Source organism: Monodon monoceros, unplaced genomic scaffold (assembly GCF_005190385.1).
Source record: "Monodon monoceros isolate NGI ecotype Baffin Bay Population unplaced genomic scaffold, NGI_Narwhal_1 Super_Scaffold_7, whole genome shotgun sequence".
Taxonomy (NCBI): Eukaryota; Metazoa; Chordata; class Mammalia; order Artiodactyla; family Monodontidae; genus Monodon; species Monodon monoceros.
This window is the reverse complement of record NW_021703784.1, coordinates 93,258,745-93,270,544: the sequence shown is the minus strand read 5'-3', so window position 1 is coordinate 93,270,544 and position 11,800 is coordinate 93,258,745. Positions and strand designations below refer to the sequence as shown.

At 62.3% G+C, this 11,800-nt stretch overlaps 2 protein-coding genes across 2 annotated transcripts; one reads left to right on the top strand and one right to left on the bottom strand.

Moving 5' to 3' along the window:
• Positions 1-523: 523 nt before the first annotated feature.
• On the top strand, positions 524-1,656 carry CUNH11orf94 (chromosome unknown C11orf94 homolog). Its single transcript, XM_029207779.1, has 3 exons — positions 524-1,051; positions 1,193-1,266; positions 1,463-1,656. Exons 1-3 carry the CDS (start codon positions 948-950, stop codon positions 1,579-1,581), a joined length of 297 nt encoding a protein of 98 aa, XP_029063612.1. The 5' UTR covers positions 524-947; the 3' UTR covers positions 1,582-1,656.
• A 35-nt stretch (positions 1,657-1,691) lies between these two features.
• On the bottom strand, positions 1,692-11,184 carry MAPK8IP1 (mitogen-activated protein kinase 8 interacting protein 1). Its single transcript, XM_029209390.1, has 12 exons — positions 11,114-11,184; positions 9,834-9,939; positions 7,505-7,843; positions 5,865-5,946; positions 4,750-5,562; positions 4,508-4,583; positions 3,785-3,957; positions 3,461-3,570; positions 3,242-3,358; positions 3,077-3,147; positions 2,859-2,957; positions 1,692-2,494 (listed from the first exon to the last, which is right to left on the bottom strand). The coding sequence occupies exons 1-12, from the start codon at positions 11,182-11,184 to the stop codon at positions 2,422-2,424; spliced, it is 2,130 nt and encodes a 709-aa protein (XP_029065223.1). The 3' UTR covers positions 1,692-2,421.
• Between the last annotated feature and the right edge of the window lie 616 nt (positions 11,185-11,800).

Genomic DNA, 11,800 nt, shown 5'->3' with positions numbered 1-11,800 from the left:
ACCTTGGTGGGGACAGAGGATGCTGAGCAGGCTTGTGGGAGCCAGCCGTGTCCAGGACACAGAAAGGGAGGTGGTCAGTGGGAAGTCAGTGTGCGGCTTCGAATGTGAGCCAGGTCCACACCGCGTGAACAGGGGCCGGGCAGGAACCAGAGGGCCGTACGGCCTTGCTGCAGGCCTGTGAAGAGACTCGGTCTCCAGCCTACCGTCACGCTGCATTTATTCATTCAACAAGTGTTTACTGAGCACCCACTGGGTGTCAAGTACTGGGCTTCCTGTAGTCCCTGCCCTGGGGAAGCTTATGCTCGAGGGGACCAGGTCCCAGGCTTTGCCACATAACCTGAAATCCCTGTCAGCCTCAGGGGTGGTGGCAGGGCCTGTGGCGTCCCGGGGCCAGGCTCTTCTAAGCTGCGGGGAGCTCTGCTCAGTGGCCTGCTCTGGGCCCTCTAGCTGGCAGGACCTGGGATGAGGCATGGGAGGAAGAGGTGGGGCAGTGGTGGGGGCGGGAGGAGGGGATGAGGCTGAGTGGGAGCCGTGGGGACTCCAGGTGTGAGGGTTCGGTGACTGTGACCTTTGCTCAGGGCCTCCTGTGTGCCAGCCCCTAGGTACACACGTGTGTACCTTGCCTCACAGGTGAGGGAGCTGAGGCCCACAGAGATGAAGTGATGTGTCCGCCTAGCAAGAGGCAAGGTCAGGGTCCGAACTGAGACCTGTGCCCGTAACCAGTGATGGCAGCAACACGGTGTGGTGTGGCCCCTGCGGGTCCATAGCCTCAGTAAAATCAACCAACCAACCTCAGCGTGGAGGTTTCCAGCCTAGTCCCGGCGCTGGGGCTGACGCGGAGCCCCGGAACGGGCACCCTTTGTGAGGTGGCCCTGGGAGCTGGCAGCAGGTTCTGTCCTGCTGGGGGAGGGGCGGGCAGAAGCCTGGAGCAGGGGCCCAAGTCGAAGATGGTTCTCGCCATGCTGGGGGCTCTGTACCCCAGGGCCGCGCTGAGCCGCTGCCTCCTCAGCCTGATCCTGGCGGCTGCGCTCCTCCGCCCTGAGGCGCTAAGGTAACTCCTGGGGACACGGGGCCAGGGGCCTGGAAGGTGGGGACTCTGCAGTGCGGCCCCACCCTGGCCCGTTTCCCCCCTCTGCTGGGAGGTGGTGGTTTGCCTTTGGGGCCTGGGCTGAGCACCCCACATCTCCCGCAGGCCTCAGCGATCTGTTCCTGAGGAATTTTCAGCCCCCCTGGAACTCCTGGAGCCACTTTCTGGCCTGGTGGACGGTAGTATCTCCTCCTTCCCCTACCCCTTCCCCTCCTCTGCCCCCAGCCCTACCTGATGGGGGAGAGATGCCCTAGGAGAGGGCGCCCAGGTCCAGCCTGAGGGCCTTCTCGTCCCAAACGGCATCTGCCTGGGGACGTCTTCAGTGGACGCAGAACAGATTCTCCCTCCCACTCATACCCTTTTCTCTCTCCTTAGACTATGGGGTGCGACCCAAGCACCCATGGCCACGACGGCCTCGACCCCTTCTCTCCTGGGCCCAGCAGCGCAAGCGGGACGGGCTGGACATGGCTGAGTATTACGATGCACACGTGTGATGGGAACCCCTTAATAAAGCTATTCTGTGCAGCAACGGCTTGGGCTTTCCTGGGATGGAAACGAAGCGGGCGAGGGAGGGGGTCCAAGCAGACAAGCAGATGAGGCCCACTGCGGGCCCAACAGGAAATGGCACTTTAATAGTTGTGGCCAGCGTAACAGGACGGAGATGGGGCTACTGCCGAAGCAGCCAAGGGGCCTGGCGGGCCTCCTTTTCCTGCTGAGGCGGGGCCCCCTGCGGCGCTCTCCCTCCCTGTGAGGCCGCACCCCTGCCAGGGGCCAGCATGCCGGTGATGGTAGGAGCCATCCAGGGGCCACACAAGTGACAGGGCTGGGGACATGGGCTGCACCCCTGCCTGCTGCCGTTTTCCTTGCTGCAAAGCCCTCGGGAGGCGGCTGGGCTCAGCCTGAGCTCAGGGCCCTTCGGGAGCTGGTGGCGGGGGTGGGGTGGGCACTCACAGGTGGCGTGAGCTTTGTAGAGGCCCGGAGGCCCTGGCAGGGAAAGTGAGGGAGGCCCAAGAAGAGACGGAACCCTCCGCTCCGAGGATGGGCACCCTTCCTGGCCAGAGGCTTAATACCACCCCCCAGCCCCACTCCCTCCCAATCCCTGGGCAGCCCGCTCCGTCCTCCATAGATGAATCTGATCCCATATATTACGATAAACTGCATTTGCCTCTCCCCATAACCCCCACCCTCCCCCACCCTCGGCCAACAGCCCCCCACTTCCCCATCCTCTGGTAGTGGCAGGTGCCCCTCCTCAAGCAGTGCCATGTCCTGTCAGCAGCCAGCCGTCCTGGCACTGGCCCCAGGGCCCAGGGGATGCAGAGGGCGAGGCAGCGCTGCTACTCCAGGTAGATATCTTCTGTGGGGCAGGTGTACTCCACGAACTGCTTGTAGAACTGCTGGAACGCTCTCCTAGGAGGCAAGCAGACACACCAGAATGACTGGGGAGGAACAGGATCTCGACCCAGGGTTTTCACACTGGAGCCTCGGGGTACCCAGATGGGGCTGCGCCTCCCCCAGCCAGAGCTGCTCAGCTCTGTTCTTTGCACACAGTGTTTCCTGAGTGAGATTTCAACTGAAGAAAGTGCCCAGCAACCAAGAAGTTTGGACCTCAAGACCACCCAGCCCTCTCTCCAGGCCTCTGTGACCCAAGGATGCCATGCCGAGTGCCGGGGAGGACTGAGGGATGCTGCCAAGCATGAGGAACGTGTTCGGGGCCTGAGACCGGGGCTGGCTACAGGGCTGGGTGCTTGGCAGGATACACACACACACATACCCCACGGATTCTGCCAGGGCTTTGGTGGATTCTTCAGACACAAAGACATGGCAGGCAAACCGGTGGTCGGCAGGGTGCTTGGTGATGAACCCAAAATACCTGTGGGAGGACAGCAGTCTGTCTGGGCGGGACGGGGGCTCAGAACCCTCAGGCACACGCGTGGACCCACGCCCTGAATCACCACCCACGCCTTGACCTCTTCCCCGTCGTGTTCTTACTTGTTGTTCTTTGGATGGTATCCGCAGAAAGAGATGTTTTTTAACTGGAAAAAGTGGCTACATTTATTCCCCTACAGGAGGGAGGAGAGAAGAGGGTGGTCATCAGCCTGCAGGGGCACAGGTTGGAGGTCTGACGGGAGAGCGGGGCCAGGCCGGGGCAGTCACCTTGGCCTCCTGGGAGTCGTCAGCCTTGACGCCTATCTTCACGCCCCGCACACTGATCTCTAGGACGCAGCTGGAGGGCGGGTTAAAGTGCACGGTGAGCCGGCGGGTGGTGGCAATCTGTGGGTGAGGGATGGGAACATGAGGTGGTGGGTGGCCCTCTCCCCAGGAGAGGATGGGGACCGGGCTGGGGGTGGGCACCCTCCCCAGTGGAGCAGGTACCTTTTGCATAGCGGCACAAAGGACGTCATTGCCCTTGTGATAGGGAACCTGGACTGAGCCCAGGAACTTGACCCGGAACTGGTCCACCCAGTCGCTGTTTTTGGTCAGGGCTGGAAAGCAAGCGTGGAGTGAGGAGTGGCAGACCCAGCAGAGGAGGCACCACCCAGGGCTGCCTCGACTTGGTGGCCTCACTTTTCTCGATTGTGAAATGGACCTGAAGTCACCACTGCCCGGCCCCCTTCTGGGTGGTTGAGATCTGAAGCACAGGTCCGCCCGGCAGCAAATGGGGACCCAGTGGCACCAGGTGGGGGGAAGGAACACTACCTGCCATATGTTCAGGCTCCTTGGTGACCTCGATGGCGTAGTAGGCAGGAAAGATGCCCCGGGCACCCGTGCGCATGTTGTAGGCCTCGTACCAGTAGTCCTCAGCCTGCAACTCCACCAGCAGAGGGTCATCCACTTCCAGCTCAAGTTCGTCTTCATGTCGAGGCACAAACCTGATCCCAACAAGGAATTCACCACCCAGGCCCCTCCAGCCAGCCATCTGCTCCCCACCCTGAGGTCAGGGGGTTGCGTCGGCATCACTGGTTCAATAAACGTTTGCACAGCGTCCCATGTGCCTGTCACTCCCTGGGGGTGGGGGGGTGAGACCAAGGTCAATCAGACATGCATCTGCCATGGAGGAACTTGCAGCCCAGGGAGCAAGTGACCAGGGCCACTGATAAACTGTGAGAGGTCACAGGAAGCGAGTATTTTCCACATGGAGGAGGGTGAGGGGTAGTGGGTTTTGTGTGTGGTCAGGTGTCTGTTGGGCACCCTCCTGGGCCCCTGCCCCAGCCAGATTAGGTGCTCAGTCCTGGGCTCTGGGCAGCACAACACATTGCTCCGAAATCATCCACTCCGTCCCTGAACTCCGAGTTCCTAGAGGGTGGACACTGTCCACCTGGGGCTGAGTGGTGGGGTTGGGTCTAGGCCAGGGGTGACGGCAGAGGCAGGGAGGGTTTGGCCCCAGCTGCTGCCTGGCCAGCCCGGCCCTGGGGCTCTTACCGGAATACGGCCCGATGGCTCTGTTCCTGCTCCTCCCCGTTGATGACGCAGGAGAAGAGCCCGAAGGACTCCGCACCTGTAGATGAGGGGGGCGGGCTAGGAGAGGGTGGTCCCAGCTCCGGTTGAGGCTCGCGGGGCAGGTAGAGCGCTTGGTCCTAACGCATTGAACCAGATGGACCTGAGGCCACCTCCCGGGGACACCCTCACCCCGGTCCCCACATGGCTCCCTGCTGCCAACTTACTGGAGGAGCGAGAGCGGCCACTCATGAAGACGTTCAGGAACTTCTTGGAGAAGTGGACGTCGGGTTCATCGGGCGTGGAGTCCTCAGAGAGGCAGGCGGGGGGCCGAGGCCGGGGGGCCTCCTCGTACTCCTCCCCAATGGCCGACTCGTAGGGGGAGGAGGCAGAGGCGCAGTTGTCGTAGACGGTGGCCGAGTCGCTCTCGTCGCTGTAGTCGCCGAAGCATGGCCGCAGGCTCACCAGCTCCAGCTGTGCGTGCTCATCCACCACCAGCGTATACTTGACCGAGTCGTAGGACAGGGCGCTGGTGTCCGAGCTCAACGAGGCCCGTGGAGGCGGCGGCGGCTCGCCCAGGCTCCCCCGCCATCCTCCACCTGGCAGCTCGGCCCGCTCCGGGGACGACAAGCAGTCGAAGCCCTCGTCCTCCTCGCTGATGGAGGGGTGTGGCCGCCCTGCAGTTGCCGGGTAAGCGGCAGGGTCTGGGTCGGAGCTGACCGACATCCGGCTCTCAGCTGGCGGCAGGAAGGCGGAGTTGGGCTCTGCGGGGTCTGGGGGCCTCTGCACTGGTGTCAGGTAGATCTCCTCGGTGGCCTCCAGCCGCACATCCGCCTGGTAGTGGATGCGGTCTCGATGCGAATGGCCCCGGCCAGCCGGTGGAGCAGCAGGGGGGCCACCAGGAGGTGCCATCTGGGTGGCAGCGCTTCGGCGGCAAGGGCTGTCGGTGGAGGTGCCTCGATCCTTGGTGGGGGCGGGGCTGCTTGGGGGCGGCAGCTCATCGCTCAGGCAGATGTGCTCATGTGGAGGTGTCTGCTCCCCTGGAGAGCAGGCAGGGCAGTGCTGAAGGCAGGTGCCTGGCCCCTGACTTCGAGGCTACCTGCTCCCTCCACTCAGCATGTGGACACAGACACCAAGATAGAGCCTCCGGGGCAGTAGGCCTACGGCAGGCTCTGAGGCCAGTCCTCTCACGCCAGCCACAGCCGACAGCGGCTGGGCCTGCTCAGACCTGTGCGATCGGCAGTTCACCTCTACCCAGCAGGCTGGAGACTGCTGGTTTGCTCTCTGCAGTGGGGACTGAGGGCACGTGGGGGTCCAGGTAAGGGAAAGGGTCACGACTTACCTGTCTTCAGTGGTGAGGATGATCTCGACACCCGATCCTGCCAACTGTGCTTCTTGCCCAGGGAATTATTATTCAGTGTGTCCTGTGCAGGGAACAAAAGGCCCTTGTGACAGCAGCGCTCAACAGTGCCCGGCACAGGGAGGCCCTGGCCCTGCCCCCATCAGGCCATCCCTAGGCCATTTGCTGCTCCCCCCACCCCTTAATACTTGCCAAGGGCCTCACCCCCAACCCTCTGGAGCAGGCGGAAGGGGTGGCAAGTCACAGTCCTCCCAGCCAGGGCTATTGGTGCGAGACAGACCACCCCCTTGGCTCAGGGAAGCTGGCCAACCCTCAGGGGGATGCTCTCATCAGCCTCAACAAAGGTGGTGATGGCCAATGTGAATGGTGGTGAGTGGGGGGAGGGGCGGGGAGAAGCAAGAGCCATCCAGGGACAGAGCCAGACCGCCAGTCTCAGACATGGAGGGTTTACAAGGAAGATGCCCACTTCCAGCCCAACTCCCCTGGAGCTCAGGAGCCTATGGCCTAGGGAAGGGGCAGGGACATTCTAGGAGAGCCAGGAGGAAGGCTCTCCCCAGCAGCTCCCCTGGCTTGGGGGACTGGGATGAATCATACAAACGACGAATCCAGAACATGGTTCCTCCCCCCCCCGAGAGCACGTGACAGAGGAGTGACAGATGTAGTTGTCAGAGGCCTCCTTCCTGGATCTCGGGGCCACCCACCCCACATTCTCAGCCCCCTGGGACCCCTCTCCACGATGCCTACATACAAGGTCCCCTGCACACAACTTAGCCCCCTCCCCTGAGGACACCCTCACAGGCTCTCGCATGCATGAGTCTGGCTGCCAAAACCCACCCGAGAGGATCCTGGGAAAGGGACCAATCCTTTCCCTGCAGCCCCTGCACCCTCCACCAGCAGGCCCAGCTCCCTGAGCCGCTCCTCTGTACCTCTCCAGACTGGGCCTGGAAGACAATGGGCCCGGCCGGCTCTCCCCCACCCTATTCAACCTTCTTGGCATCCAGCCACCCAGTCCAGGGGCCCTAGGCCCCCAATCCAGCCAAGTAGCTCCACCTCCCATTTCTCTTCCCTGCCTTCTGGGAATCCCCAGCTGCCCACATTTCAAACTGGCTGCTGGTCCCCATCCCCAGCTCTTCACAATTTCCCATGACTTTCCCCCGAACTGACCACTTCACATGACTTTTTCTTCAGGCCCCGCTTCTGACCCACCTTCACCGGGAACCCCATATCCTTGCACACCCTCAAAGCCCTGTTCTCTTACTTCCCTACTTCTCTCTTCACCCGCATCCTTCCACTGCCCCTCTCAGCCCTTTCATTCCTTCAGCCTCTCCTCTCAAGGCTCCAAACCCTGCCAGCCCCGCTCGGCCCCTCTCACTTAGGACAGACTCTACTTGCCCTCAGCGACCACCTCCCCAGGGACCTCCCCCGTGGGAAGCTACGGAAGGTGTCAGCAGGCCCGAGACTTCTCCCTCCTCCGGACTGGCAAGTGACTCTTCCGCAGCCCCTCCTGCTCCCCGGCCCGTCCGGGCCTGGACCCTGAGACGGCCGGCGCCCCGAAGACCTCCCGGGGCACTGCCCCGGGGCACCGCCCCCTAAGCCCCGCCCCCAAGCCGCTGGCTCCTCACCTGAGACCGCGGCACCTGCGGGAAGAGGTTGAGCGTGGTGGGCCGCTTGGGCCGGTACGTATCCCCGCCGCCCGGGCCCTGGCCCTGACCCTGGCCGCGGGGCGCCGTCTCCTGGTGGGGCTCCGCCTCAGGCGGGTTCGCTCCCGGCCGCCGCGCAGCACGCTCCTCCTCGTCCTCCTCTTCGTCGTCCTCAGCGCCAGGGGTGTCCCCCGCCGCGTCGATCAGGTCCATCTGCAGCATCTCGGCCTGCAGCCGGCTCCCCCCGCCGCCGCCGCCGCCGCCGCCGCCGCCGCCGCCGCCGCTGCCGCTGCCCCCAGACAGCAGCCCGGCGCGTGGGGGCTGCTCGGCGCGGACAGAGGGGCGTCAGGGGGCGGGGAAGGGGCGGGGCCAAGGCCGCCGCGCACCACCCCCCCACGCGGGCGAGTCCATTCCGCGGCCGCAAAGAGGGGGACAGAGGGAACGGAGCAGGAGCCCCGCGAGAGGACCGTGCCCTCCCGCGCCTTCGAGAATGCGCGAGGCCGCCTCCTCCCCACGTCAGGCAGCGCCTTTTGCAGTCCACACTTCTCCCCTCCCCACGGTCCCCCCTTCCCGACTCTTTGCACCCTTCCGTTCCCTTGGCAACGGCCAGTGACCTCATCCGGGTAGTAAGCCGAGCCCAGAGTGAGGTCACCGCTGTTGCCATGGGGACGCAGGGTCGCCGAGGAGTTCGGGCCCCACAAGGGATGGGGACGGGGTTTTGAAGGGGGCAGGGAGGAAAACTGAGGAAACAGTCTCAGCCAGGAGGGCCTCAGTGCAGACAGGAGGACCTGAGCGCGACTGGAAGAGGGATGCTGAGGGGGAGGAGCAAGTGGCAGGCACCTGGACGAGGCAATTGCACCTCACCTTCCTCGGTCCTCAGGCTGAGGCCCCTCCAACCTGAGGTTTTCTCTCAGGCCAGCCTAACTTTGAGAACCCCGTTCAGAGCCCCGTTCTAGTTCCAGCTCTACCATTAACTCCCTGGCACCTTGGACAGATCCTCTGACTCTCCAATTTCCCCACCAGTTAACTGTCTCCCCACTTCCCTGAGAGGTGAGGACTCACTGGCAAGAGTACTTGATGGCCCCCTGGAGCTTGTCTAAGGCCCCACAGGGTACGCCCCGAGCTAGTACAGCCTCAGGGTCCTGCTCGTTGCAAGGACCACCCTCTCCAAGGATCTGCTTGTGCAAGTGGAAGTCGAGAAGCTATGTTAGTCCAGAATCAGTGGCCTCTGCCTCCAGCGCTTCCTGGCCTGGCCAGAGGGTGGCGGGTTGGAGTACAGGGTACTGGAGGGTTAGCCCCACCCCTTGGTTTCCTCTTGCCTGGCAGAACTTACAGAATCTCTGGGGGCAAAAGGAGATCAACATAGAGGCACCCCATCCCAGCTCACATGGCAGCTCTCCTTTGCTAACCATTCTCCCAACACCATGTCTACTTCGGCTACCCACCCTCTAGGGGGCTGAGAGAAGCTCTGGGCTCTGCAACCTAGCTCCGCACTTGCCTTCCGTCTCCTGGCTAGCGGCCCCTTCTTCCTGGGGGGGGGTGGGGTGGGTGGGAGGGAGGCCCAAGCAGGAGGGGATATAGGCATACATATAGCCGATTCACTTCATTTCACAGCAGAAACTAACACATCATTGTAAAGCAATCATACTCCAATTAAAAAAAGAAAAAAGACATAGGGGGATTCTTATCTGACTCAGTCTCTCCAGATGCTGGGGACCTCCTGGCAGGAGTCAGAACTTTGGGAGCCGAGAGAGCCATCGGTCCTATGACAAAGCCATGGGGCCCAAAGCAGCAGCAATGCTGGATTAACCTTCTAGAGGGACCTTTAGGACGGTGGGCCAGAGAGGGTCTTCGAGGCTGTGTGGTGTGTTTGGTGCAATGGTAGCCAAGGGAGTGCCCTGGCTCTTTTTTCCTGCCCCAAAGCACTGCAGATTCCACCAGACTCCACCCTGCTCTGCCTCAGGCCCTCTGCCAAGGCAGCTTTGGAAAGGATTTAGGGTAGTCCTGAGGCTTCCCTTAATTCTGGCCCTAACTGCTGCTGTCCTAGGTCTCAAGACTTCCTGCTCTCTCCCTTCTTGTGGGCAGTTGAAGGAGCTATCTCCTGCCTTAGCCCCTGGCAAAATAAATAAATAAATAATAAATTAAGAATCTGAGCACTCAAGATGTGCCAAGCATTGTACTGGATGTTTCCTGCATGTTATTGCATTTAATGAGGGTGCCACACAGACCCTGAAAGCCCCTCTAGATACGGGGACGCCTTCAGTCCTGTCCCTACCCATCCTGCCACTCCACTCAGGGAGCCCACCCTTACCCGTAAGGACAGGGTGTCTTTGCACTGCAGGCTGATGCCGCACTCATCGGTGATCTCGGAGAGGTCTTCATCCTCAAACTCCTCCAGGCTGATGTCATGGGTGAGCCTGGTGGGGACAAGAAGCCAAAGTTACCACTCAGGGGATTGCTGCCATCGGGCCGAGGCCCCCTGATGCCTCCCTAGTACCTCTTCCAAGGGGCAGCCCCTCGAAGGCCCATCACAACCCCCAAAGGATGGGACCTGGGGTCTACCTCTGCCAGTGCAAGGGGTACTGAACAGGCAGGGAAAGAGTTTGGGGCTCATGTCAAAAGGCAGGCCTCCTAGGATGACAGTGGAAGGGGAGGCTCCAGGTTACCCCAGCTCTTCCCAGCTGGGAGTTGTCCACCCTGCTGCCAATCAGGAGGCCATGCCTAGAAGGCCCAGCTGGTCAGAGCCTTGGCTCTGCCAGAGAAACGGCTCCCAGGGTCGAGGCAGGTGCTAAGGCCAGTTCACCCATGGAAGAGGCAGAGAGTTGAGAAGAGACTCCAAGGGATGCCTGGAGCGGGGCTCCCTGTGCACGGCAGTGACAAAACCCCCAAGGTGCTGGCAGAGGCCCCACCCCAGCCTCCGAGGAGAGCTCCATGTCCCCAGCCCAGGAAGTCCCATGCCTCGTAAGCCCTGGGAGCAAGTGCAGGGGAGTCTGGTGTCAGTCTAGTTTCAGCCTCTTCTAGGAGAGACCATGCCCCTGTTCTGTGTCCTTGGTCTCATCAATTCGAACACAAAATCCTCTTGCCTGGCATGTGGGCCCCGAACAGGAGGCCGCCCAGCTGGGGGCAGGGACAGGGGGATGTGTCCTGAACGCAGGAAGCAGATCAAAGCACTTCAGCGAGGGAACGCTAACTGGCTGTGTTAGAACCCTCTCCCCCCAGGCCAACCCTGGGCCCCAACCCCAGACCGCAGGACTGTGCCATCCCCTGAGGTGCCTGCTGGTCCCCTCCCTGCTCAGCCCCTGCCCCGGGGACCCTGCCTGGTTTGGTGTGGGTGGGACATTGGGAGAATTCTGCTAATGAAGTTGGGGAGAATTCTGAGTCTTTTCTTCAGTAAGACCAAGAGACGGAGGCATAGAGAATGGAGACCCACTAGTCCAAGGTCACCCAGGAGAGGCGGTGGGCTCAGCCCCAGGGGGATCCTAGGAGGCCACACCCTCTGCCTCTCACCTCAACCAGACCAAAAGGAGACCTGCAGCTCCATGGAGCTGCCCCAGTACTTCCCCTCCCCCACACCGGTCCCCACACCCCTACCAGCTCTCCCACTGATCCTCCAACCAGCTGTCATTGTCTGGGCTGGAATCCATCTTCAGCACCAGCTGCATGGAGAGCCCAGCCCGGCTGGGGGGCTGCGGGGCCCCGGGGCCGCCCTCTCATGCCCAGAAGGGTGGAGGTGCCAGGGCTCCGGACAGGGCTGGGGCCTCGGGCCTCCACCGCCTGGGTCTGCCTTTCTGAGTCCAGCCCGCTGCAGAAGGCTGGGGAGCTCATTAAAAATAGATGGGCTGGGAGAAGAGGCAGCGGCTGCCGACCCGGCCCCGGTCCCAGCTCTTCCCAGCCAACCCTCGGCTGCAGGCAGCTTCCTCCCCGGGCCCTTCGCGCTGCCGCCGCCGTCAGCCTCCCCGCCGCGGGATCAGGTTACTGCAATCGATGCCACGGCTCCACCTGCCCTTCCAATGCCCCTGTCGGGGGCTGGGGTGGCCCCCCTCCCTGGCCCAGGCTTGTAAGCAGACAGCAGAAATCTGGGATGTTTCCCCGCAAAAGCCAGCCCCTGATCTGCTTTAAAGGGCCAGCACCACAATTAGGGCTCCTGGTAGCAAGATGGAGGGGCTTCCAAAATCCTCCACAAATGGACGCTCCATCCGCACAGCTATTCGCTCACCCCCATACCTCATCAGAGAGGTTTCTTCACACAGCGCTGCCTGGGGTGGGTCTGGGCTGCCT

Excerpts from the sequence above, each read along its gene's own strand:
- CUNH11orf94 (XM_029207779.1), top strand. The coding sequence starts at position 948 with ATGGTTCTCGCCATGCTGGGGGCTCTGTACCCCAGGGCCGCGCTGAGC. Across the intron at positions 1,052-1,192 it reads CTCCGCCCTGAGGCGCTAAG|GCCTCAGCGATCTGTTCCTG; the intron begins GTAACTCCTGGG and ends CATCTCCCGCAG. Across the intron at positions 1,267-1,462 it reads ACTTTCTGGCCTGGTGGACG|ACTATGGGGTGCGACCCAAG; the intron begins GTAGTATCTCCT and ends CTCTCTCCTTAG.
- MAPK8IP1 (XM_029209390.1), bottom strand. The coding sequence starts at position 11,184 with ATGCAGCTGGTGCTGAAGATGGATTCCAGCCCAGACAATGACAGCTGG. Across the intron at positions 3,958-4,507 it reads AGCCATCGGGCCGTATTCCG|GTTTGTGCCTCGACATGAAG; the intron begins GTAAGAGCCCCA and ends TGTTGGGATCAG. Across the intron at positions 3,148-3,241 it reads ACGACTCCCAGGAGGCCAAG|GGGAATAAATGTAGCCACTT; the intron begins GTGACTGCCCCG and ends TCCCTCCTGTAG.